Genomic DNA, 25,947 nt, shown 5'->3' on the forward strand with positions numbered 1-25,947 from the left:
CTAGACCAGTCCCTTTGTTTTACAGAAGATGAAATCAAGATTTTTAAAGGTTAAGTGGACTGTTGAAAGTTACGCAGATAATAAGTAATAAAGCTACTTGGGATATGAACAGAATGTCTGACTCCAAATCCAGGGTTCTATTCACTACACTAAAGTTGGGTGAGGGTTTTGTGAACTGAATAGGTACAGTAGCTGAGTGTAGAGCATTTAAACTTAACTCTAAAATTAGCTATAATCACAATCCTTCCAAGTGGTTCTCACTGTAAGAGTAAGATTCATTTAGGGGGACAGGAGAAAGGAAGGCATTCCAGGTAAGGGAAATAGTGTGAGAAAAGACAGAGATAGGCTTACATATGGTATATTCTGGTTGGAACAATTGGTTAATGTTTGGGCAGAGTGGGGGATAAGGTTAGAAAAGCAGTCTGGGACTTCCAGTAGGATCAGAGGAATCCAAACACTGACCTGTGATACTTTTTTTCACTCAGCAAATAGCAATACTGGCCATAGAAGTAGGAACCTTTCTTGATGCAGATTCCATCATAATGGTACCTGAAAAAAAAATTTTAAAGAGGTCTTCTGAAAGACAGACTATTTGTAGTTCCAAATTAACCATCAAGCCCTGTTCCTCTTACTGGTAGAGAGAATTTTCTCATTGGGAGTTCTCTACACCAGTGAAATCAAAGTCCAGAAAGAAGAAAATAAAATAATAATTCATATTTATGGAAAAGTGACATACACTAAGTACCAATCAGTGGTATACACAAAAAGTGTCATAGTTCATTTGTTCACTCAATAACCACTTATTAAGTATCTACCAATGTGATATAACCTATATCAAATTGCTTACCTTTTTAGGGAGGGGGGAGGGAGGGAGAAAAATTTGAACTCAAAAAAATTTTTTAAATGAATGTTAAAAACAGTCTTTACATGTAATTGGAAAAAATAAAACACTATTTTTTTTAAGTATCTACCATGTGCAGTACACTGTCGCAAATGCAAAGATAATTAAGACAGCCTCTACTCTCCTGAAACTTACAATCTGGTATAAGAATTTGGAGGAGGGGGACGTCACTAAGAGGCTGGGAAGGTCAAAGAAGGCCTCAAGAGGAGGTGGTAATTCAGTCAAGCCTTGAAGAACAAATTTTATTCGGCAAAGTAACTTGATTAACTACAGCTTTGGAGCCTTTTTCTTAATGTTGTCACTCACTGTATTTGTTACTTAAAAACAAAACAAAACCAGACAGGTTAAGGTCAGGAGCTTGGAAGTTCTGAGGCGTAGCAGGGTTAAAATCAACTGGGTGTCCACATTAAGTCCAATGCCAATATGGTGAGTCCCGAGGGGCCCAGAGGATCAGCAGGCTGCCTAAAGGAGAGGAGAATGGCCCAGGTTGGAAATGGAGCAGGTAAATGCTCTCATGTCGATTAGCAGTGGGCTTGTACTCATACTTCCAGCCTGGATGACACAGGGAGATCCAGTCTCAAAAAACACAAAAATACAAACACAAAGGTTTCAGCACTACCCAAACCTTTGTGTTAGGGACAAACACTTTGTGTTAGGGATTGTGTCACCTTATGGGCCTCAAGAAATGCATGTTCTATCCTGCCTCCTTAATTTTTCCCTCAGAGATCTGGAGATCTGGAGAGAAGTTAGGAGAGAAAGGGAAGCCTCCAGTGTGCCATTGCCATTGTTTTTTGGAGGGAAGCACGACTGGAATCCAGGAGATTCCCCGAACTGCTAATGGTTAAGGGCCTCCCAAATGCTGTTCTGAAAATGTGGTTCTTTTTCTCCTAGGCTGGGTTAGAGCTCTATCATAATTTCCGGACCTTGTAAGGATTTGGAAAATGGACTATTAAAAGCAGAACCAAAAGAATAATATGTCCCATGACTATAGCAGCATAAATGAAAAGATCACAAAAAAGGAAGGCAGATCCTGTGTAACTGAAAAACCAATAATGGCTTCACAGGACAGATCATGAAGCATAATATATAATATATACATATATTACATAATATCCTATTCTCAAGGAGCCTGGGTGCCTGGTAGAATGATAGTACCGTCAACAGAAAGGCATAGAGGAGAGGCTGATTTAGCACTATTTTATTATTGGTTTACCAGCTAACTACTAGTGCCCTCCCTCTCAACAATCTTGCATTTAACTTCTCCCTCTCTCTCCCCCCATATATCATATTAGATATGTTTATATTTATTCACTTCATATTTATGCTGTGAGTATTTTTATATGTATTTGTTGTTCACCCATTAGAAAGTTAAGTACCTTTGGAACACAGATTGTTTCTTTCTTTGTACTTGTATGCCCAGTGCCTAGCCCAATAGCTGGTGCAAAGCAAGCATATAATAAATACTTTTTCTTTGTTTGATACCTCCTCCTTTTGACAGAGTGATGGGAAACTACCAGTACATTATGTTGTATACACTAACTGTGGTCACTGTATGTTTTGGCTTAACTCTTTTTGTTACAAGGGAAAGTTCAATTTCCATGTAGGGAAAGCAGGTATTTCTAGAAATTACTGTGATGTAAAGAGAAAAAGTATTAATAAAATTTAGTTTTAAAAGAGAATAAGAAATAGGAAGGAAGGAGGGAGGGAGGAAAGGAAGAAAAGAAAGAAGGAAGGGAAGAAGGAAGGAAAGAAGGGAGGGAGGAAAGAAGAAAAGAAAAAAGGATGGATGAAAGGAAAGAAGGAAGAAAGAAGAAAGAAAGATGGATGGATGAAGGAAAGAAGAAAGGAAGGGAGAAGGAAAAAGAAGGAAGGAATAAAAAGAAACTGTCTACTCAGTTTAGGTATCAATAAAGTAAAAACATTTCCAGTTGTTAATGCTGTTTCTTTGCCCAGTATTTGACTAATTTAGCCACTGCCGCCAATACTTTTTGTTTTCCTGTTAGAAGGGAAGAGCACATTCCTTTTCTTACCTCAGGACTTTTTCACTACCTTCCTTTCAGTCTTGATTTGAAACAACTAATAAGTAATACTTGAGAAACATCACATTCCATGATTCATAGGATAACATCTGAATGTCCTACTGTGCTTAGAAATAAAGATTTGAGTCTAGAAATCCGGGTTCAAAGACCTCTGGTTCTATTCAAATATGCCAATTCCATTTTGGAACTCTGCCAGTTACCTCAACTAATACTCTGGTTCTAAGAACATTAAAACAATTCAATCTTTCTTTGATTGAATAGGTTTAAATATTTAAATAAACTATAGAATTTACATATGTACATGTTTAGTATCCTAAAACATCTGAAAATTTTAATGCTTTGTACTTGTAGCAAAAAACAAAAAACATTTCCCTCTCTCAAACAAAACAAAACAAAAACCCAACAATCCTAAGAAATTGAAGGTTGTCAGTTGTACACATGTAATAAATCTTGGTTCTGGAGAAAAGCTACATTTCTTTAACTTACCTTTAAGTGACTTAATATAATCTATAAGTCATCTAAAACTTAATTGGTATTAAATTTTACAAACATTTCTCTTTGATAAGTGTTTTCTTCTTCATCCATATCCATTCTGGGGTTTCCCGAAGCGCTATATTTTATGATTTTTAAATAAAGCAACACTACCTGGCACTTCCTCTTGTGCCCAGCCTTCTCGTACCAAGATCCGGAAAAACTAAGCGCACAAGCTAAAAAGAAGGAAAAATCTGAAGTTGGTTGTCAGGAAATTCATCAAACAGACCCAGGGCCCATTCTCCTCTAATATTTGTTTTTGTACTCTGTTGCATCTCATGAAAAGACTTACAATTTCAGTCCTAAATACTCATCAAACAGCAGCTACCAAATTACATTGCTCTTTCCCTTTCAGATCCTCTCAGCTGTTCTTTGCACTTAAATTCTATTCGATGTGCCACTGTTACTAAGCAGAAGGATCCATTTAAAGAACAACAATAACAACCACCCAGAAAACCCTCAGTTTGCTCTAGTTTCCTAATTAGAAGAGGAACTTACTGCCAAGTGTGCACTAGAAATGGAAAACCTGGAGTAGGGGGGTGCGGGTAGGGAGGTGGCTTTAAAAGGGGTAGGGGGATCAAAAAAAAAATAAAGCATCAAAGGAAGACCGTGAGGAACTATCCAAAGGGGATCGTGTTTCTTGTTTCTCCTACAACTCCCTCCATGCTCATGCAACATTCTTTTCTGTTTAGTTCCATGTTGCCTGACCTTTTTTAATTACCACTCCAAACTTTGAGCTTTGACAAAAGCGCTGTGGATTTTATTCCTTCTCATCTGACTCGTGTAAGCACCTGAAGTTTCGCCATAAGAAAGCTGGGTAAATGCTGATAGGTAGTGAAGGGAAATGAAAGGAGTCACGGGGCAATCAGGGATGATTTCTTTTTGTTTTTGTTTTTGTTGTTTAATGAGTAATAAGCTCCTAGAAGAAAACAAAAGAAGTCTAAAAAGGATAGGAGAAAAATTAGGAAACTAGAAAAAGAGAAGAATTAACCAGGTCTGAATGCAGAATTTTTATGGTATAGTGGGGAAAGCACTGACTTTGGAGTCAGAAGATCTGAATTCAAACCTCAACCTTCAACAAGTCATATCACTTCTTTAGGCCTCAGTTTCCTCACAGAAGAGAACGGAAGGAAGCACAGATAAGCAGAACAGTTTTGGAAGCAATATGTGGAATGTATTCTATATTTTAAAAAGCCAATTGGTATAAAATAGAGATTCATGGTTTCATATACAATCCCCTTTTTGTGTTTTCCATTTTATATGGAAATGCTATTTTTTTCAGTGTTCAAAATTTAAAAAGGAAAAAAGGAAATGAAATTAAGAGGTAATCTGAAGGTATATAAAAGGAGTTGTTTTGTTTTTGTTATTGATGATGATGATGATGATGATGATGATGATGATGATGATGGCATAGCACTGAGGTATAGATAATATAGGCAGTAGGTGGTGCAGTGGATAGAGAGCCAGGCCTGGAATTAGGAAGACTTATCTTCCAGAGTCCAAATCTGACCTCCAGATACTTATTGTGTGACCCTTGGCAAGTCACTTAATCTTGTTTGCCACAGTTTCCTCATCTATAAAATGAGCTCAAGAAGGAAATGGCACACTATTCTAATATTTTTTACAAGAAAACCCCCCAAAAAATTCACAAAGAATGAGTATGACTGATAACGACTGAACAAAAACATAGATAATACACTGAATAATAGAATTAACTAAAAAAAAAAAAAGATCTTGGCAAGCTGAAAGTATACCAAATCTGATAGTATGAATTTATTAAGGATAAATATAAAGTTTTGATAAATATAAATGTATAGATCTCCATATTAGACCTATTCTGAAACCTCCTCTGGGCATATAGATAAGCCTGGGTTTGAAAAGTATATGCTAGCAGAACATAAGCTCTGCCTAGTTCAGTGAAGTTATAAAATCCTCAAGTAGAGGTCTCACAATAGACTGTATGTCTACAAGGATTGATCATAGCATCATAGATTTAGACCTTGAAGAAATTTTAGAGGTCATTTTTATTTTACATTTTATAAATTACAAAACTGAGACTCAAAGAGGTTTCTGCAGCTTCTGTGCTAATATCCACTGCAGGAGTCAAAGAAGTAAGGAAATTCTATGAAGAACTAGACAATCTCCTCTCAAATAAAGAGGCTAAGTGGTTTGCGTCAGGTTATATAGGTAATAATTGATAGAGCCAGGACTGGAACTCAGGTCCTATGAATCCAAATTCAGCATTCTTTCCATTGTACCATGTTGCCTAAATATGGAAAGATTGATTCATTCCCCAGAGATTTGGTCACCAAACAAAAGATTTGTTTTGGCCACAGTGATACATGCAGCAGTCAAAAATGCAAAATAGCCTTCATTCTTCTGTGAGCCCTTCCACTACCACAAAGACAGTGGTGTAATGTCGGAAAGGATTTGTATTTTTAAACCACCTGTAAACATAAATTTAACTGCTGGTACTTTTTTTGAGTTTGGGGTTTTTTTTAGGTAATGGGGATTAAGTGGCTTGTCCAGGGTCACACAGCTAGTAAAGCGTCTGAGGCCCCATTTGAACTCAGGTTCCTCCTGACTCCAGGCCCAGCACTCTATCCATCGCACCACCTACTTACTACGGTGCTCATAACGTGCTATTTTTGTCCAATGACCAATGGGATTGACACATTCTTCAAGGAATTATTATAGTGAAGCTATGTTATCGTGGGGATTCTTTTCTTAGACTAAATGTCTTCCTTTGTAGACTAAATTCTGCTTTAAATCCAAATTTAAATTCTGCAGTTCTTTGAAATGAACACCATCCATAATAACGGTCTACAAACAAAATGAACCTGGAAGACATGAAGATGTTATGATTAAACATAAGGATGGCTGGTAGAACTGGTTTCATTATGCATCTAAAGGTAACAAGACATCATTTCATGGGATGCTTAGATATCTCTCCTTCCTGTGCTCACAATGAGCACAAAGTAATCTATCACCATAGAGATAATTGCAGTTTCTGCACCAAAATCTATTGCAGGGTCAAAGAAGTAGAGATATTATGTGTTCAAAGTAAGTTAATATATAGATTGAGACTGAGTGACTTCAATGTCAAATGGGTGCAGGGAAGCATCTTATCTTTTCCCACAGCTGTTGGAAAATATTCATTCAATGTCAGGATTAAGAAATCAAAGAAACTAAAAGCTAAGATTACTAATTATTACTAATTGTGTCTGTGGATTATAGACTCAGAAATCACTGTATGTGGCAAGAACTGACTATCACAAAAAAAAAGAAGTTAACTATATTTTAATAGGCAAGCAAAGTTAGAGATATAGCAGTCATTTCAGAATTAGTTTTCTGTCTGTACTCAGATTATGTACTAGTTGGACCAAATGTCAAAGAAAGCATCAAATTAGAAGGCTAAAAATGAGAAGACACTGTATACAATCACAATTTCAATCTAACTTATTTAAATGAGCTCATCATTTTGAAAAATAGGCAATGGACAAGATTAAAGACATCGGTTCTAACATCCTTTCTTTCTTATCCATTTGTCCACAGAACTTTTACAAAGAGTTCCTTTTCAGATCAAGGCCAGCAGATAGAAAAGTTCCCTTGTGATGGGTGTAGGGAGAATTAAAAGGATATCTGTCAAATCCAGGACTTTATGTAAGTCAACAATCAACACACATTTATTAAGCACGCATTATGTGCTAGGCACTGTTCCAGGCACAGCAGGTAGAAATACAAAAAAAAAAAAAATGAAATGTTCCCTACCGGCAAGAAGTTTACCAGACTAAGGAACAGAGGAGACAAAGACATGTTTAGGCTTTAGTAATAACAAGCCCATGATGAGCACCCATCCTGTGGTCCCCTCAACTACTACACTTGATGTGGAGCCCATGTGTTTTAAAACCAGTAGAGAAGGGTATAATCAGTTTTATAGAAGACTGTTTTGTCTGGGGTGGGATTGGGGGCTGGAGTGTGGGGGACTCAGGAGCAAGAGAGTCTCTCTTTATGCCCTGGATTGAGTTGCTTTTATTTTCTTTCACTTCCAGTACATACTATAGACTAAAGATAAAATCTATTTTAAAGTGGACACAAACCTTCTCTCTAATGGGGAGACATTTTGTTGATGTTCAGTTGTTCAGCTATATCCAACTCTTCATAACCCCATCGACCACAGCATGCCAGGCCCTTCTGTCCTCTATTATCTCCCAAAGTCTGTCCAAGTTCATGTTTCTTGCTTCCATGAAACGATTTATCCTCCTCATCCTCTGTCATTCCCTTTTCCTTTTGCCTTCAATCTAATGAGCCCCATCTTCTCATTATGTGGCCAAAGTATTTAAGCTTCAGCTTCAGTATTTGTCTTTCCAAGGAATAATCAGAGTTAATTTCCTTAAGTGCTAATTGATTTGATCTCCAATAAGTGCATACAAAAATATATGTAGAATTAAAATGAAGAGAATAAATACAAAGTAGTTAAATACAAGATAGTCTGGTAGGTAAGGTTCTAGAAGTTGGGGGGTGGGAATCAAGAAAGGTTTCATACAGAAGGTAGTATATAAATTGCATTGTAACCCCTGTTCCAAAGCCCATTGGTATGGTGGAGATGAATGCCTTGCCCTGTTTGAGGGATGGGATGGAATTGTCAAGGCAGGAGAGTTCCAGACTTCTTCAGTCCTCTTTGGGACTCTTCAAGCTCCATTTTTCTTTGGTACTCTTCAAGTTTCGAGTTATTTTGGGAGCTTCTGGTTTCCAGCTCTAAGAAGGATGGTGGAAGAGGCCAACCACATTTTAAGTTGCTGAAGTGAAAGACTCTGGGAAGACATGAGAGGAGCTGGCAGTTCCCATGATGTCTGACCTCCAGTTTACTATACTAAAGACTCTGGGGAATGCCCCTTAAGGATACTCTCTCTTGGTTAAATTGAACTATTTCGCTCTCAATGAGAGAGCCCTTTCACTCTGTACTGTTTGGTATATACTCTCCTATGTATACCTTCTCTTATTTCTTTTTTGCCATGATTTGGACAAATGGATTTCTTTGCTATTCACTATGTTCACTGTGGAATTGGTATGCAGTGGGAAAGGGACACATAGCCTTGGATATAAAGCTTGGGGTCCTTCTACCCCCCCCCAATAATGACAAAGTGATCAAAAGTTAGATGGAACCCAATCACATCCCCTAGACTAACAACATTTAAGGAAGCAGATAGATATGCTTCTGGTCTGGTACTTCCTCTCTCTGAGGAGTACAGAGTGGCCTGTGATCCTAACCTCCTTTCTCCTCCTGGCAGGAATTAAAGTCTCCCTTGGAGCAGGGCAGGGAGAGAACAGGCTAGAAATGTCTATTCTTCCTTCCTTCAAGACCTCTCTACGCTTGAGGTCAGCCCTACAGCACCTTGAAGGAAGAAAAGGAAGGGAGAAAACCAGTGAAAAGACATGGAAATATAAGATAGCAAGTTTTAGGTAAGAAACAGAAATAAGACAAGTTGAGCTAGATCACAGATTGCAAGATGGAGAGTAAAGTCCAATGAGGCTGGAATTAAGTGAAGACCACACTGTGGAGGGCTTTAAAAGCTTAAGAGAGGTGTCTAATTTTATCCTAAAAGCAATAGGGAGTCACTGGAGCTGAATGATTAGGAGCATTATGTGATCAGATTTTTAAAACCTGAAAGAATAGAGAAATGTTTATTGCTTGCTCTGTTGATCAAAGGGTCTATAAAAGTCTACATCCTTTTCCTGCAGGCAGATCTGGGTGTGGTGTATATCATCTTTCATTCAACAAGCATTAGTTGAGCACCTACTACGTGCCAGGCAGCTAGTGTTAAAAGATACAAAAAAAAAAAAAAGAAAAGAAATCTTTCTTTTCACAAAGAGTCTATATTCTATTAACGGAAACCACATGTACTTAGCAAATTAAGTATATACAAAGTATATATACAAATATATATTAAGTATATATACAAAGCAATTTTCAGAGGGAGGGCACTAGCAATTGGTATGAATTAAAGCATAGGGATAGAAAAGCTAGGCTTCCTGAAAGAAGTAATAATAGCTATAATACAGAACTAATATAACACTCTGAGGTTTGCAAAGAGCTTTGAAGTATTATTATACCCACAACTGTTAGGTTAGAAAGTTAAGTATTATTATCATCTTCATTTTATAGATGAGACAACTGAGGCAGGCAGACCTTAGTTGACTTGCCCAAGGTCACACGGCTTATAAGTGCCTGAGGCTAGATTTGAATTCAGGTCTTTCTGTCTCCAGGTCCAGTTATCTAGCCTAGACACTAAGCCTTGAAGGAAGCTAAAGATACTATGAGGCAGACATGAGTAGGAACCTGAGGGGACAGTCTGCACAAAGGCATTGAAAAGGGAGATAGCCTGCTGTGTACAGAGAACAGCAAACAGGCCATTTTGTCTAGAATATAGAATGCATAAAAGAGAGTGATATGCAATAAGACTAGAAAAGTAGGCTAAAGCCAGATTATGAAGGGTTTTAACAACCAAGTGGAGGAAAGTATTGTATTCTGGAAGTAAGAGGGTGACATTGGAGCTTTTTGAGCTGGGAAGTGACTTGGTCAGCCATGGGAATTACGAGTATCAACTTAGTATCAGTGGAGGGGAGAAATTGGATGTGATGGCAACTACAAACCAGTAGGGGGCAACAGTGAACCATGTTTAGGGACATGTTGGTGAAGGTGTAGCGTGGCTTCTTCATGTGGGGCCTTGGGCACAGTCTGCCCGTAGCCCCTCCAGGAGGAGACTTGGCTTAATTTAAGTAAGGCTGATATGAACCAAGGGAATTAAGGTCATGTGATGGGAAGAATGTTGGATTTGGAATCAGAGAATATGGGTTCAAATCCCAGGGCTTGCTCCTCACTACCTGTGTGATCTTGGGAAAAATCATTTCACCTCAGTGGGCCTCAGTTTCCTTACCTGTGAAATGAGAGGATTGTATTAGATGAGTTGTAAAGTCCTTTCTAGCTCTTAATTTATGACCCTATGATTTAAGAGAGCATCAATTTTTTTTTAGCTGTGTGGAAGATCAATTGGAGAAGAAAGACAGCAGATAGAGAGATCCATTAGGAGACTATTATAATATTGCAGGTTTGAGTAGGTGAGAGCTTGAACTAGAATGACTATAGTATGACTGGAGGGAAGGGGAGGGGTGTGAGAGATGTTAATGAGCTAAAATAGACAAGACTTGGCAATGACCAGATGGGGAGGGGGAATGAGAGTAAAAACATGAGAATCACTTCAAGTTGCAAATCTGGGTACCTGGAAGAATGACAATAAGCTCAAGAGAAATAGGGTAATTAAGATGGGGATTGGGTTTGGGCAGAAAGAAAATTAGACGTGTGGAGTTTGAGATGCCCATGATACAGCCAAACAGAGATGCAGAAGAGGCACTTGGTCATTCAGGAGGGGGGTTCAGGAGGAAAAAGGATGGTAGATTTGGGAGTAGTTTGCATGGAGTTGATAATTTATCTATGGAGAGTTAATGAGATAACCAACTCAGAAAATGGAAAGAGAAAAGAGTAGAGGGCTGCCCCCTCCCCCACAGAGCCCTGTTCTAAAAACGATGCAAATGAAGGTTAGTCATTCACATATTGATATTACATTAACTAGGTTAAACTGCTTTCCTCACAGCTAAGGAAATAGGAATTTTGCCTGGGGGGAAAGGATCTAAATTTGAATCCCAGTTCGGTTCTTTTCAGGGCAGCGAGGTGGGGCAGTGGATATAATGTCAGACCTGAGTTCAAATCCAACCTCAGACACTTACTAGCTTTGTGACCCTGGGCAAGTCACTTAACCCGGTTTGCCTCAGTCTCCTCATTTGTAAAATGGGCTGGAGGAAGGAAATGGCAGACCATTCCAGTATCTTTGCCAAGAAAACCCCAAATGGGGGTCAGGAAGAGTTGGGCATGACCCAACAACAACAACAACAAAATCTGGTCATTTTAAGTACTGCATAACCCTGGGGGAAGTACTTCACTCCTTGAAGGGGTTGTCTTATGTGATCTTTAAGGTTTCTTCCAGTTCTAAAACCTATAATCTTGTGATTTCATTGATGTGAGTATTCCTTCCAGTGGCACAGATCATAGTCCATCCCTGCCTTCTCACTCTCTACAATTCTTGCCTGTATCTCACGGGTTAACAGTAGAGCCATGATGGCTCCCTTGGCTCCCCTCCCCCTTCTCTATGAAGAAATTGGGTGTCTTTGTGAATTTGGAGGGTACAGTTGTCACAGGCTATATTAATTTAGTCATGGTAAATACTTTGGCTTTCGGTGAGTGGTTATAGAAGTGTGTGTGGATACTGTCAGGGCCAGAGGTGTGTTAGGTACATTTTGCCAATTAGCTGGATCGGTGCACTACTGATTGCAAATCTACCAATTGACCAAACACTTAGAATTGCAAGCATGCCAAGCCAAAGCCCACACACATCACTCTGGGCCAAAGGTGTCATTCAGGGTAGCTCTGGGATTCGGGTTAGAGAAGATTTGAGGCCAGAAGGCATTAGGCTCAGTCAGATGATGAGTACTGGTTGTCACACATTAAGCCACTCTACTGGCAGTAGTAGACAAGCCTTAACAGGTACTTAGTGCCTACTGAACTCAAAGACCCAAAGTCATCACAGACTTATGAGTCTGGGGGACTGAATGAACCTAGACACAGAAAACTAGCACTCTGTGTGTGTGTGTGTGTGTGTGTGTGTGTGTGTGTGTGTGTGTAGGGGGGGTGGGCAGGGATCAGGAAGGGTAAGGGTGGAATCCAGACACCACCTGTTCTTCTGGCTGCCTTCCCAAGAGGGTCAACACACCAGCAGAGTACCCTGACATGCACGGAGAAAGGCAGACCACCAGGAATTGGGGCTGGCTGGCTACAGCCAGTATCCTGTGTCCTTCACATTCTCTTTTCATAATGATTGCTCTGTGCTTGCTTGCAGAAGGGTGAGGGGGCTAGTCGCTTTCTTTCTCCTTAAATACCCTGACTGAATGCAGCTGTGGCACTCACCCAGCAAAATAACCCCACCTGCTGCCTTCCCAACAGCTGCCTTTTCCTTTTGTTCTAATGTAGACTTTGGAAACTGAGAGCTGCCCATTTATTGTGAAAACACTTAGAACTCTGGTTTTCTTATATCCCACTGACATGTTGTAAACTTGACTCTTCCTTATAAATAAATACTCCTGTATAAAACTTTAAGGTGGCTCAGATTTGGAAAACGGTAGATGTTCCAGAGGCCTGGCATAATGGCAAAGTCTTTGGAGTAGGGGTGAGGGGAAAATTCATGGGTGAGAACTTTTCAGGCAGGACTAGTTGAAACAATTGACCTGTATAAGCCAGTAAAGTGTTAAAACAGCAGGAGTGGGTCTGGGGCACAGATGGATTACTGAAATTTATGAGCTACTGGCCAGTGGCGAAGGGAGATCTCCATTTCATATTCTCAACTACGTCCCCAAATCTGCCTCTCTGTGCACATTCCAAGGTGGCAGGAATTATTTACCACCTCTTGCCTATACCTATGTAAATTTTCCCAGTGGGTGATAAATTGGACTCACTAAGGGCGAACTGAACTTATCAGCCTGATAACAAGTATAAATTCTCATGTAAACCCTGGGGAAAAAATAAAACCAAAAAACCTCTCTTTTTCCTCCTAGGGAATTCTCTATTTCTCAACTTTACAACCTACCTTCCCAAATGTAGCTGGGTTCACTTGATTCTGAGCATTTTGTCCACAGGTCTCCACATACATCTCATACATTAGACAACGGGGAACACTGTAACCTTCACAAATGCAGAAATTATCAACTAACCTTGAGAAGGGGAGGGTACAAGAAAGAAAACAATGACATCAGTTTCTCTAAAGAAGAAAGTTGTATTAAGAAAAATGAAACCTAGGCATAAGCAAGTGGGATCCAAAGCATACGTGTATCTCAGTCAATGTATTTTATGGGTTTCAGCTAATATCTACCAAACAATGAAGTCAATTGAATTGAACTAGCTAATGTTATTATTAATATTCACTTATTCATCCAGTAACCATTTCTTAAGCCACCTAATGTTTGCAGAGCACTATGCTAGCATCTGGGGAAGGTCCTTGTCCTCATACAGCTTGAGCTTATTAAATCAACACTTCTGTCCTCAATTAAATTAGTGTAAAAAACAAATCCCGTGTGTTTGAACTCGCACTATTCGAGGTTATAATTATGTAAAACATGGTCATGATTCCGGCCCAATGGAAATACGCAGTGTGTATTAGAGTCTTTCAAAATATACATATGTACACAGAGTAAAGATTTGAAAATCCTTCAAAAATTAGTATGTGGGAGAGAGAAAGTAATACTAAAGAGAGGCACAATTAATCACTTTGCCAGGTTTAACAAACACCATTTTGATATGCCCCTAATAAAAACAACAGCCATCAGTTAAATCATAAAATTGACAACTGAATCTATTAATGGATATTAGCCACAATATTAAATGCAATTATCAAATACCTACTAGTAGAGATATGTCAAATAGATTACAGACTGTCCCAAGATCCCTTTCTCTTGCTCTGCCTGACTCACACTCCTGCATAGTTTGTACTGAGGCCCAATGGGACCCAGGATTCTTCTTCTACAACTAAGCATTTGAAGTTGTCCTCCCTGCAGTTCCTCAGCCTATGGTGTAATAAGATGCTTTAGAATGTGATTGCACTGTTTACATTGCAGTGGAAAAACTATTTGACTAATACCTGAACACTGAATAATATCTTGGGTGGTGGGGGGAAGTAGCAAATACATGAACCACTGTTCTGTTTGCATTTCCATTGAAAATGATAATCACTTGTTAATATTAGAAATATCTCATGCCTTGAATTCAGCTCTGGAAAACTCTTATCCTAAGGCATGAGCTGTGAAATGAAACAAGAAGAATTCAAATACACTTGTGAGAATTCAAATACATTTTCATTTTTTAATGTATACTACTAGTGTTAATCAAAGCAAACATCTTAATGAAAATGAATCAATGATTAGCCTTACCAACAGAAATGCAAACATGGTTCTCATTAATTTGTTGATTGTTCTTCTTTCCTATGAACATTAGCTAGTATTGAGTCTTTCTCTATGATAAATTTTGTTGTTCTTCATATTCAAATATATCATAATATTAATGAAGATGATCACATTTTGGGTGTTTGGGGATGGGTGAAAAACCTATTTTATGAAAAATAATAGCTTCTGTATCAGCTGTGAATGACTCAGCTATTCTCAGCAATACAATGATCCAAGACAACTCTGAAGGACTTATGATGAAAAATGCTTTCCATCCCCAGAGAAAGAATTAATGGTGTCTGAATACAGATTGAAGCATACTTTATTTCCTTTCTTTATTTTTCTTGAGATTTTTTTTTCTATGTTTTCTTTCACAGCATGACTGTTATGGAAATGTTTTGCATGACTACACATGTATGACCTATATCAAATTGCTTGCCTTGAGGTGAGGGGAAGAATGGAAAGAGAGGAAGGGAGAAAATTTGGAACTCAAAATTTTTTAAATGAATGTTACAAATTGTTTTTACATGTAACTGAAAAAAGATAAAATACTAAACCAGAAAAAAATAATATTTTCTGTATTGGACATATAATGGAATTATCTTACAAGGTGCAGGTGATCTTGGCATATTTGGTGACTCCATCTTTTCAATATATTTGTTTTGAAATGGTCATCCTCTTCCCAACTTCTGCCTTCCCGATGGTAAACTTTTGGATACTAGTGACTACATCTGTGTCTGTGTCTGTTCAGTAACTCTCACATTTACAATAGTGCCTTTCCCATATTAGGTACTTGAGAAGTCTTGCTTAATGAATGAGCTTATCTGCCCTTGATATTTGCAAATTCTTGGAGACCAGTGGTTATATCTGTATCCGGTCAGTAAATTCTACAACACTTATAATAGGGTCTTGCTTCTATTAAGTATTTAATAATAATAATAATAATATTTAAGTATTTAATGGGTTCTTTGAATGAAAGGGGCAGCTAGGTGGCTAGGTGGCCAAGTGGATAGAGCACTAGGCTTGGAACCAGAAAGCCCATCTTCATGAGTTTAAATCTGGTCTCAGACATTTACTAGCTGTGTGACCCTAGGCAAGTCACTTAATCCTGTTTGCCTCAGTTTCCTCATCTATAAAATGAGCCGGAGAAGGAAATGGCAAACTACTCCAGTATCTGCCAAGAAAACCCCAAATGGGATCACAAAGAGTCAGATACCAGTATCTTTGCCACGAAAACCCCAGATGAGGTCACAAAGAGTCAGACACGACTGAAGTGACTCAACAACAACAACCTGAATGAATGAATAAATTAGTTTGCCCTTGATATTTCTCAACAGTCCACAGTTAAGGTCATGATGTCTTTCATCAACCAGGTGTTCAATAGATGTTTGTCCAACAAATATATTAGTGGCATAAAATTGTGCTTGTCTATCCTTACTAAACTTTTCTTCAGCTTCTTTTGTTCTCTCATCCCATTTTATCTCTCCCATTGAACAGCATTTTGGGTTTGTGATGATTATTCTTTTTCCATACATGCCCAGCCATCAATAGTCATATTGACTTTTGTCTTGTCACTGGACTTGTATGATTCTGGAGGACAAAGTGAGGCTGATGACTTTGAGCAGCTCTGTCTTACTTAAATCCAAGTCAAGAGCAAGTTAAGACATCACCCTCATGATGTCATTGATTCTCTTCGAAGGACGAACAACAACAGCAACATGTCCCACCCACTGGAGTGAAGGAGTAGCACGAATTACTCCAATGCTAGAAGCCTGGACTATTTAGTTGCAGGTTAACTGTCTTGCCACTTAGTATTAAATATGGCTCAACTGTGCTAGTGCTTAAGCAGCGTCATGGGGAGTACTTAGGCAAGAATGCTAAGCTATGAAAAATCATTCAATGTAACAGGACTGGAAAGCTCCAGGACTTCCTGCAGATGTCATCATTTACAGGAGTTTGACACTGAACTCTCCAGAGCCATCTGGAGAGGGAACCTGTGCAGTGGGAAGAACACTGGACTTGGGTCAGATAATCTGGGATGAAGAGATCTTAGCACCTGGCCATTTTTTTCCCTCATCTGTAAAACTGAACTAATAATTGCATTATTTACCTCACAGGGCTCTTGTGAGGATCACATAAAATTTTGCATATAAAATGTCTTTTTTCCTCCTCATCTGGATATGTGATTTTATAGGTGCAGATCTTGGGAACTTCTACATGAGGAAACTCCCTTTACCAATGCAAATTGGCAACTCTTATGCAAACCAGTCTTCCAAAGTTGCCAGGAGTCATCAAGAAGTTAAATGTTTTACCCATGGTCACATACTAGATGTGACAGAAATAGGACTTTGAACCCAAATGTTCCTGAATCTAAAGCTGACTCTATCTATATGTGCCACACTATCGTGTTATAAAATAAAATAGCCGTTGGCTATTATTACTAGACTATTTTATGATATGTTGGCTCTGTTGCTAATAATAATAGCTAGCATTAATATATACCACTTTGCAAAACACTTTACATGTATTAACTCATTTGATTTCCACCACAACCTGTTGTGATAGCTGCTTTTATTTTCCTATTTTACAAATTTTACAAAAGTCCCTATTTTACAAATGAAACTTGCTCTTAGAATTAGCAAGTGTCTGAGGTCAGATACAAACTCACTTCTTCCTCATGCCAAGTCCAAGGTTCTAATCCCTACATCAAGCTACTTCAAGAGCTTAGAATGTATAGGGTTAATCATTCAATGCCATGCATAGTTGCATAAAATAAATATTTTTCAAGTTCCACTGTCAGACAATGCTATTATCAGTCAGATGCCATTGCTGAGAGCTGAGATGCATTCATGAGCTCTTCATCTTTTTTTTTTTTTTTGGTAGGTGAGACACATGTTGATGTTTGCTAACTATTGTCTGGCACATGCTCCCCAAGTCAGATGAGACCACTGGTAGTTCACACCTCCCTAATCCCAGGAAATCTGAATGATTCTTCTACACATTGCCTCCACATGCAGTGAAATCCCCCATTGGGCTCAGCTGGTGCCAGACATTGGCCCTGTTATAATGAGACTGTCCAGATCTCTTCAGAATCTGTCTTACTCCTTGTCATAATTCAATATAGAAGGGGGTATGTGGGCTGATAAAAGTGGCCTAAAGTCATCAGATGTTCATTAATATCTCTAAGCCAATATGAGAGTCTTGAGACAAGTGACTGTCTAATTAACAAACTAACCCCTGGTAGTTATAATTCCAAATATGGAAGAGCTCTCCTAATCAGCCCATCACTTCTTTTCATTCCTTCCTGTAGAAGTCTGGTTTTACTGAGTCTTTGTGTCTGGACAGTTTACAATTCAAATAATGCCATTCTTTCTAGATGGTTGCTCTTGTCATCTGTAGCATCCTACATGACACAGCAACTTTAGTCCCTTAACATTAGGTAAATTGGTACTAGTTTCATAGCCCCTGGATTAAATGCACAATGTAAGCAAATACACTCTTATTATCAAAGACTGAAGGCCTGAAGACTAGCCATCCATTACAAAACCATTTTCTCCCACTTGGGCAAATAACATAACACTGAGGAGGAGAATAGGTGCTGAAACTGTGAGAAGGTATAAGATCTTTCACATTAATATTCCATCACCTCTGATCATGCTACAAGTCTCCCCAAAGGCAGAGTTTGTTATCATTGCTGTTCATTCATTTCAGTCGTATCCAATTCTTCATGACCCCATTTGAGGTTTTCTTGGCAAAGGTACTGGAGTAGTCTGCCATTTCCTTTTCCAGGTTTGCCATATCCTTCTCCACTATCATCATTATGCATTGTTAGTTCACTTGTGAAGAGACTTGTGGTTTCATCATGTAGGTAGCTTCCTGCCAGGAACCCTCTTTCTACTAATAAAAAGCATCTATTTCTTTTCAACTGAAAGTTGCCCTAGGAGCACTGAGGGATGAAATTAATTGTTTAGGGTCACAAAGCATGTGTGGCAAAAGCCAGATTTGAGCCCAAAGACCCTCTATCCACTACACTATGTTGACCCGCATCTGAACTGTGCTAGCTAAATTTACTTTCTCTAAAGCAGTTTGTTGCAGGTAGCAGCAGCACTGGATATTTCTAATTCAGATACCACATGTGACAGATGTGGGACCTGAACCCAGGTCTTCCTCACTTTAGGACTTGCTCTCTATCTGTTAGGGCAACACTCTCTCATTAAGTTATTCATTGTTGTGCAAACATGTGCACTGGGCACCCACATGACATGACTGTAAATAATACAAAAACAGGCTATATTTTCCTGAATTGTCAACTGGTATTTTATTATTAAAGAAAGTCTCTCATGAAAGACAAATGGAAGGTTCACTCACTTGGAAGTGTAATTTTTATATAAATCAACCAATGATTCATATAGCTGCCTTCCACCCCCAACCCCCATCAATGCAACTTACATTTGGTGTTAAGACCAATGTGATACCACCTAGAGCATTAACTCTTTCAAGCCCTCAGAGCATGACTACTCTGAAAGAGTTCTTCCTAAATGATGTTTTGTGACTGGAAAAGAATTAACAACATAGCTTTCACAGGTTATAGTCCCAAGAAATAGTTGACCACAAACTGTGGCCATTTTTAGGTTAGGTAATTTTTAGGTTAGGACAGGGTTTCCCAAACTAATTTGGCCCTAGTGGTGCTTTGGGACAGTAAATAGATGGCAAGCCCTTAATGTTGGTTACAGGGGCCTGGGAGGGTAGGGAATTATCCCGTGGACAAAGGAAGGATCATCATCATAGTATCACAGTACTATAGATCCAGACTTGGAAGGGCCTTTAGAAGCCATCTAGTCCAACATGTCCATTTTAAAAAAGTAAAATCCAAAGGCAAGTTAAGTAGCTTACCCAAGTTCACAATGCAATTAAGAGCTGAAGGAAGGATCTGAACCTAGGAGGTCTTCTGACTCCAATCTCTATTCCTTCCATTGAGAAGAGAATCAGAGAAATTTAGCACAAAATAGGGGGAAATAAATATATTTTCATAATACATAATTTTATATTTTAAAGGGAAAAATATTAGTTTCAATATGTTCTCATGGATCCCCTATTCACACAGTGCTCCACAGAATCATTTGGGAAATGCTGGGTTAGTGAGTGCACAGTGCCTGGCACATAGTAGGTCCTTAACAAATGTTTATTGATTGATTACAGGAGTGCTGTGTGATACTATACTGTACTGTTTCTTTTTCTGATGAAATTTCATCAAAAGGGGGTAGCATTGTGTTACAGTAGAGAGAGATCCTGGTCCTGTCATTTACAGGACCACTACCAAGTCATTAAACTTCCTCAAAACTTAGTTGACTCACTGGTAAAATAAGGATGATAGTATTCAAACTGTGTACTTTACTGGATTGCTTTTGAGGAAAGTGCTCTGTAAAACTTAAGGGGCTATATAAATGTAATTATTTTTATTTTTTTTCTCTTTGATCTCAGTTAAGATGAAATTTTCTTTTTTTAAACTTGAGTGGTAGTAAAAGACCTTTCAGTCATTCCAAAATTAGTCTCTAGCACATGTACTTCTGTCTTTCATCCAAAGATTTTTTTCACAAAATGAGCTTAAAAATCTATGACAAGTCAGTTTTTCTCAAAGGAATATGTCTCATAAGTATTTTTTTTAAATATAGCGAACCCTTTATTCACATGAGAAATACACACTAAAATTTTGGAGCTGGTTTCAATTATTTTTCTATTTATGTAAGAGCTATACAGCTCAGAATTGTGGATTAGTCCCACTGAAACTTGTTTTTCTTTTTTTAGAGCTTTGTCAGCCTCCGATTAAATTTCAAAGGCAGAAATGAATTTCCAAAACAATTTGTTATACACCATTAAATCTAAAAAAAAAAACCTGTTATACTAAAGTTAGAAAATACCCATTTTAAGACATTATACTTCAAGGCCACATTACTTTCCCATATTGCAACAGCAACCCAGATGTATATGCAAAAATAAGTGATCCTCCTTCTCCTCTCCCCAATCCTAACCCACACGCATGTTGTTTGGGATTACTTTCCCTGGGAGATGCTACCCTTAGGGAAACACTACATTTTCATATAGGGTGTCCCAAAAGTCTTAGTGCAGACTGAGATGTTGTAGCTTGATATATTGTTTGATTTTTGTTGTTAATGAATGGACCCTAGGTTTTTGTATTCTCTCTTACCAAGCTATTCTACAGAGGACTGGGGAAACTGTGAGGAGTGTGTAGGAATCTTTTCCTCTTTCCCTTCCCAAATCCCTCTTAAAATAAATTCATAATATTCCAATAAACGTTAGGTAATATATGATAACCTATATATTATTATATTATAATATGTAATAGAAAACTATATAATATAATAAACTAGGCAGTCTCAAGGGTCACCACTTATTCACAACACCGTGAGAACAAAAGTATAGCTAGTCTTCTGCTGAACTCAGGTCTGCGACTTAGGGCAAATCTGAGCTTGGCATAGCTGTGGCCGCCGCAGAGCAGCTTCGCTCCCGCTCACCACTGGATGATGCTGCCACGCAGGCTCCTGTTGCTGCTGCAGCTGCTGCTGCTGCTGCTGCCGCTGCCGCTACCACCGCTGCCACCACTGCCGCCGGACGGAGTTCCCCGCATACCCTCCGCCATGCCAGGCGGGTCCCGGGGTGGAGGGAGGAAAGGAGAGAAGGGGGCAGCAGTGGCAGCGCTTCTGCCTTCACCAAGGCTGACCGGGGCTGGAGCGGCCGGCCCCACGGGCGTTTACTTTAGAGTGGAGCGCGTGGGAGGTGGGGGTGGGTGGCAGAACGTTGTCTCGAGGTGCCCCCAGGTCCCATCCACCCCGTCGGTGGGCAGTCCGCCTCCCTCGCCTCTCCCTGAAAGGATTTCTCTCGGGGTACTTGTCACAGATTCCCAGGAAGGGCTGGAAGACTTGATAAAGATGTTAGTCCCCTATCATTCAACAATTCAACTCAATTTGCACTTTCAGAAAAAGAAAATCACATTTACATACTAATAGGAGATTGCATTTTTTTTTAACCTAAATGATATGGGGAGCAGATACAGATAAGGAGAAAGGAGCTATGTGTGGAGTTTATGTGGCTTATACATGCATGTGTGTGTGTGTGTGTGTGTGTGTGTGTGTGTGTGTGTGTGTGTGTGACTATGGGAAGTTAGGTGACACAGTGGATAGAGTACTGGGCCTAGAGTTAAAATTTGGCCTCATACACTTACTAGCTGTGTGACACTGGGCATTTCACTTAACCCTGTTTGCCTCAATTTCCTCATCTATAAAATCAGCTGGAGAAGGAAATGACTAATCACTCCAGTATCTTCTCCAAGAAAACCTCAAATGGGGTCACAAAGAATCAGACATAACTGAACAATAGTATATATGTATATGCTTATATTTGCTGTATTAGAAATTAAAATATTTCAGTATTATTATAAAAACAGTTTGGACATTGAAAAAGTCAGACTCCATAAAAGGGTCTTGGGAACTCTCAGGGTTTACTGGACCATACTTTGAAAACCATTGCCCTATACCAATGAAATCACTGGTCCAGTTTCCATCCCTATAATATTTATGTATGCACATGATTTCTTCCCCCAATAGAATGTATGTGCATAAAGAGTAAGGACTGTTTCATTTTGTCTATATCTCCAGAACCTTACATAGTGTCTTGTACATAGTACAGCTTAATTGTATTTGTTTAGATTGGGCCTTTTTACTTTTTAGAGTTGTTTTCACATCTCTATCTGATATTATCTGTTGAACAAAGATTTTTTAAGCATCTATGTTTTGCTTCTGACACATTCTCCTAATGTGTCCTAGGCAAGTCACTTAACCTCTAAGTGCCTCCAAACCTCTATGAACTCCTCACAGCTATTAAATCACAGGTCTAAAACTTCCCCCAAATGTTTAAGGTATCCTGCTAGACAGTAAGTAGGGAGAAGAATTCAAAAATAATAAAGCTGATTCCTGCCCTCAAGAAACTTATAATCTAGTAGAAGTGAGACTTACACAAATAGTTGTAATACAAGAGGATGTAAGTAATAATAATAACTAGGATTTGTATGATGTTTTGAGAGATCTTAAAAAATAGTGATGGGCTTATACTCTGGAAGATCAGGGTTCAAGTTCTGCCTTTGAAATATATTAGCTGTATAGCCATGGACAAGTCATTCAACCTCTTGGTGCTTCAGGCAACTTGAAGAATGTAAGTTACAAAAAAGTTGCCATGTCTATAGAAGGAATTTATAGAGAGATGGTGATCAAGGTGCTGATGGAAGCTTGATTTGCCTGGGACATGCTGCGTCCTGTCATTTCATTGTCATATAATAAGTTCATAAGAAAGATTTATAAAGGAGGCAAGAAGCTTCCAGTTGAGGAAAATAAGGAAAGCTTCATGAAAGATGGGGCATTTCAGCAGGACCTTGGAAGAGGAACAAGCTCTTAAGAAACAGATGGCTGGGAAGGAAGGGGATGTGGAGAGAGAATTACAGAGAATTTCAGGCATTGAGACTCATATGAGAACTAGTAGAAAGTAAAAAAATAGAAAGACAGGAAAGGTCAGTGAATGGCAAATAACCTTTTTTGGCCAGAACATAGAGAATATGAAAAAGAGCAGTATGAAAGTTACAAAGATAAGTGGAAGCCATATTATCTAGGGCTTTGAATGTCAAGCTAAGGTGTTTGGACTTGTTTTAATATATGATGGGAATCACTGACAATTTTTTATTAATGAAGTAACATGAACAGAGTTAGAGATGAAGAAGATAAATCTGGCAGCAGTGTGTAGGATAGATTGACATGGTGAAGAGACTCAGGAGGTTATCAGAATCAGAATCAGAAGACAAGGAAGGGATTGATTCAAGAGCTGTCATGGTCATTAGAACTTAGTAAATTTAGAACTCTGAAAGTCCCTCCCCCACTCTGTCCCCTAGAAGGAGAAGCAAGATTGAAGAATGGTTCTGCAGTTTAAGGCCTGGAAGACAGAAATAATGGAGATGCTGCTGGGAGAATGGTGGTGACATGTACAAAAATAGGCAATTCGAGAAGGACAATTTTGGGGGAAAGATAATGAGTCAAGTTTTGGATATGCTAAGTCCATCAATGAATAATCAACATGTGTTATTTATTAAGCACCTATTATGTATGAGGCACTGTGATAAATACTAAGTATACAAAGACATATGGAATAATCCCTTCTCTCATGAATCTTCCATTGTAATTGAACACACAACAAATACATATGTGAGTACTTATAATAAATATAAAAAGAATAAATACAAATAAATAAAAGAGAGTAGGGAGGGAGGACACTAGCAGTTGGGGTGGGTGTGCAATTCATAAAGGCTTCATAGAGAAGCTGGTGCTAGAATTGTGCCTTGAAGGAACAGAGAGATTCTATGAGATAGATGAAAGAAGGGTATGCATTTCAGGCATGGAAGATGACCAGAGCAAAGGCATGCAGATGGGATTGAAGAACATAGAGAAGGTGAGTTTGGTTAGATCACAGAGTCCATCAGTGTTGGGTTGTTTTTTTTTCATTTAATTTTTTAACATTCTTTTTTTAAAAATTTGAGTTCCAAATTTCCTTCTTCCCTCAAGTTGCTCCCCTACTCACGCAGAAGGCAAGCAATATGATATTCATTATCATTACATGTGAAGTCATGTAATATATCCATCAGTTCTATAAAGTACTTATGTTCAGTTTACAAAAGGGGGAAAGTGAAGCTCCTTCACAATGGGAGTTCATGTGACTAGGGTGGCCTGGAGCATCCTACTTCGGAGCATTTGCTAGGCCCAGGAATTTGAAGCATCTATAAAGTGCCAAGGCCTCTATGTTAGTCCAAACAGTTGCCCAAGCCAAGAGCAAGCCTACAGTCAGAGTTCTTGGTGATAAGACATCAATAGAAGTACTAACACCAACTCCCCACAGACTCTGTCTATAGTGTCTCCTGATTTTGTGTTGTCCCAGCAGGCATTATGCTTTCCTGTAGCTGCTACCTAAACACATCCTATCCTCTCCCATGACTGTTTACCTTTTCACCCTTTTGTTCAGTCCTCACCCTTCTTCATCACTTTCTGTTTATTCCTTTACTCCTAGCTGCTCTTTCCTATGAAATGTCTCATGAGCATAATGACCATATGTTCCAAATTTTCCCACATAGTCCTGATTTCCAATATTCCGTCCCATTCCTCAACCAGAAGGAAAAACAAAATCCTTTTTTTTTTCTTGGTAGATAGTTTTAAGGTCCCAAGGGACTTTGAAATAATCTAGACCAATCTTTTGTTTTTCTATATGAGGTCACTAAGACCCAAAGAGGAAATGGCACATCCAGGATTTCTACCTAGCTCTTGAAGGCAATGTGGAATGATGGAAAGAACATTTGTTCTGGAGTCAGAAGACTTGGGTTCAAATCCTGTCTCTGATACTTGCTTTGACGAAGTTATTTAACTTTCCCTGGGCTTCAGTTTCCTTATCAATGAAGAATAAAATGAGGGAGTTGGACCAGGTGTCTTCTGAGAAGCCTTCCAGCTCTAAGTTTATAAATCTATATGTCTTGATTTTTGCTTCAGTAAATATGGTCATGGTCCTCCTTTAAGAGGCTTGGGATGGGAATCTTAGCTTAGACTATCTGTCACACCTGTCACTGTTTGTCCTTCTTTCTCAAAGAGGACCAATGACATCAGGAGGGTGATGTCTTGATTTGCAAGTGAATAGAATTTGAGAGAGACAGAGCTGTGCAAAGTCATCAGCCTCACTCTCTCCTCCAGAGTCGTCAGAGTCCAGTGGCAAGACATAGATCAGGATGACTAGAGATGGCCCCATGCTATGGGACACCTTGACCTTTTTAAGCAGTCTTTCCCAGGTCTCAGTTTGTCTGAGGCAACACCCATTTAGTAATTAAAGTAAGAATGGAGGCAAAGGATGATCTAGTTTGCCTTCACAAAAGAATCAATCTGGGAGGGGAAGACCCTCAAAGTTTTCCTGTCACACCTAGGTTTTCAGCTTCTATCAGCCTCCTACAATGGACTCTGGAGAGAATGAATGAATGAAGTATTTATCAAGTGCTTGCCATGTGCAAAGCACTGTGCTTAGTTCTGAGGATGAAATAGAAAAATAAGACAGTCCTCGAGCTCAAGGAGTTCACATTCTAACGGCGGAGACACTGCATATGGAAAGTTTCAGTGGCAATTCGGAAGGAAAAGTCCCATGGTCCTTAGGGTGCAGTAGTAGAAGGTAATGCCTCTTCTTATGTCATTTCCACTGACAAAATATGTTTCCAATGTTGAACCTTTTGATGGTGCCAGGATTTTTGATGGACCTTCAGTAACTGTGACTATATCACCTGAGGGGCAGTAGCCACAGAGAAAAGGACTGGCTTTTTTCTCCCTTCGGTTTGACAACAACATGACA

The 25,947-nt window shown here is 38.9% G+C and overlaps 1 protein-coding gene across 1 annotated transcript in view; it reads right to left on the minus strand.

Annotated features, from left to right (window-relative positions):
• RFX8 (RFX family member 8, lacking RFX DNA binding domain) overlaps positions 1-13,238 on the minus strand; it is a 95,416-nt gene extending 82,178 nt beyond the window's left edge. Inside the window, exon 1 of the mRNA XM_027874144.1 lies at positions 13,167-13,238. Coding sequence (XP_027729945.1) covers positions 13,167-13,238 — 72 coding nt within the window. The remainder of the gene's footprint in view (positions 1-13,166) is intronic.
• Positions 13,239-25,947: the final 12,709 nt, after the last annotated feature.

The sequence above is a fragment of the Vombatus ursinus genome, unplaced genomic scaffold (genome assembly GCF_900497805.2).
Source record: "Vombatus ursinus unplaced genomic scaffold, bare-nosed wombat genome assembly UNPS02014805.1, whole genome shotgun sequence".
In the NCBI taxonomy this organism is placed as follows: domain Eukaryota; kingdom Metazoa; phylum Chordata; class Mammalia; order Diprotodontia; family Vombatidae; genus Vombatus; species Vombatus ursinus.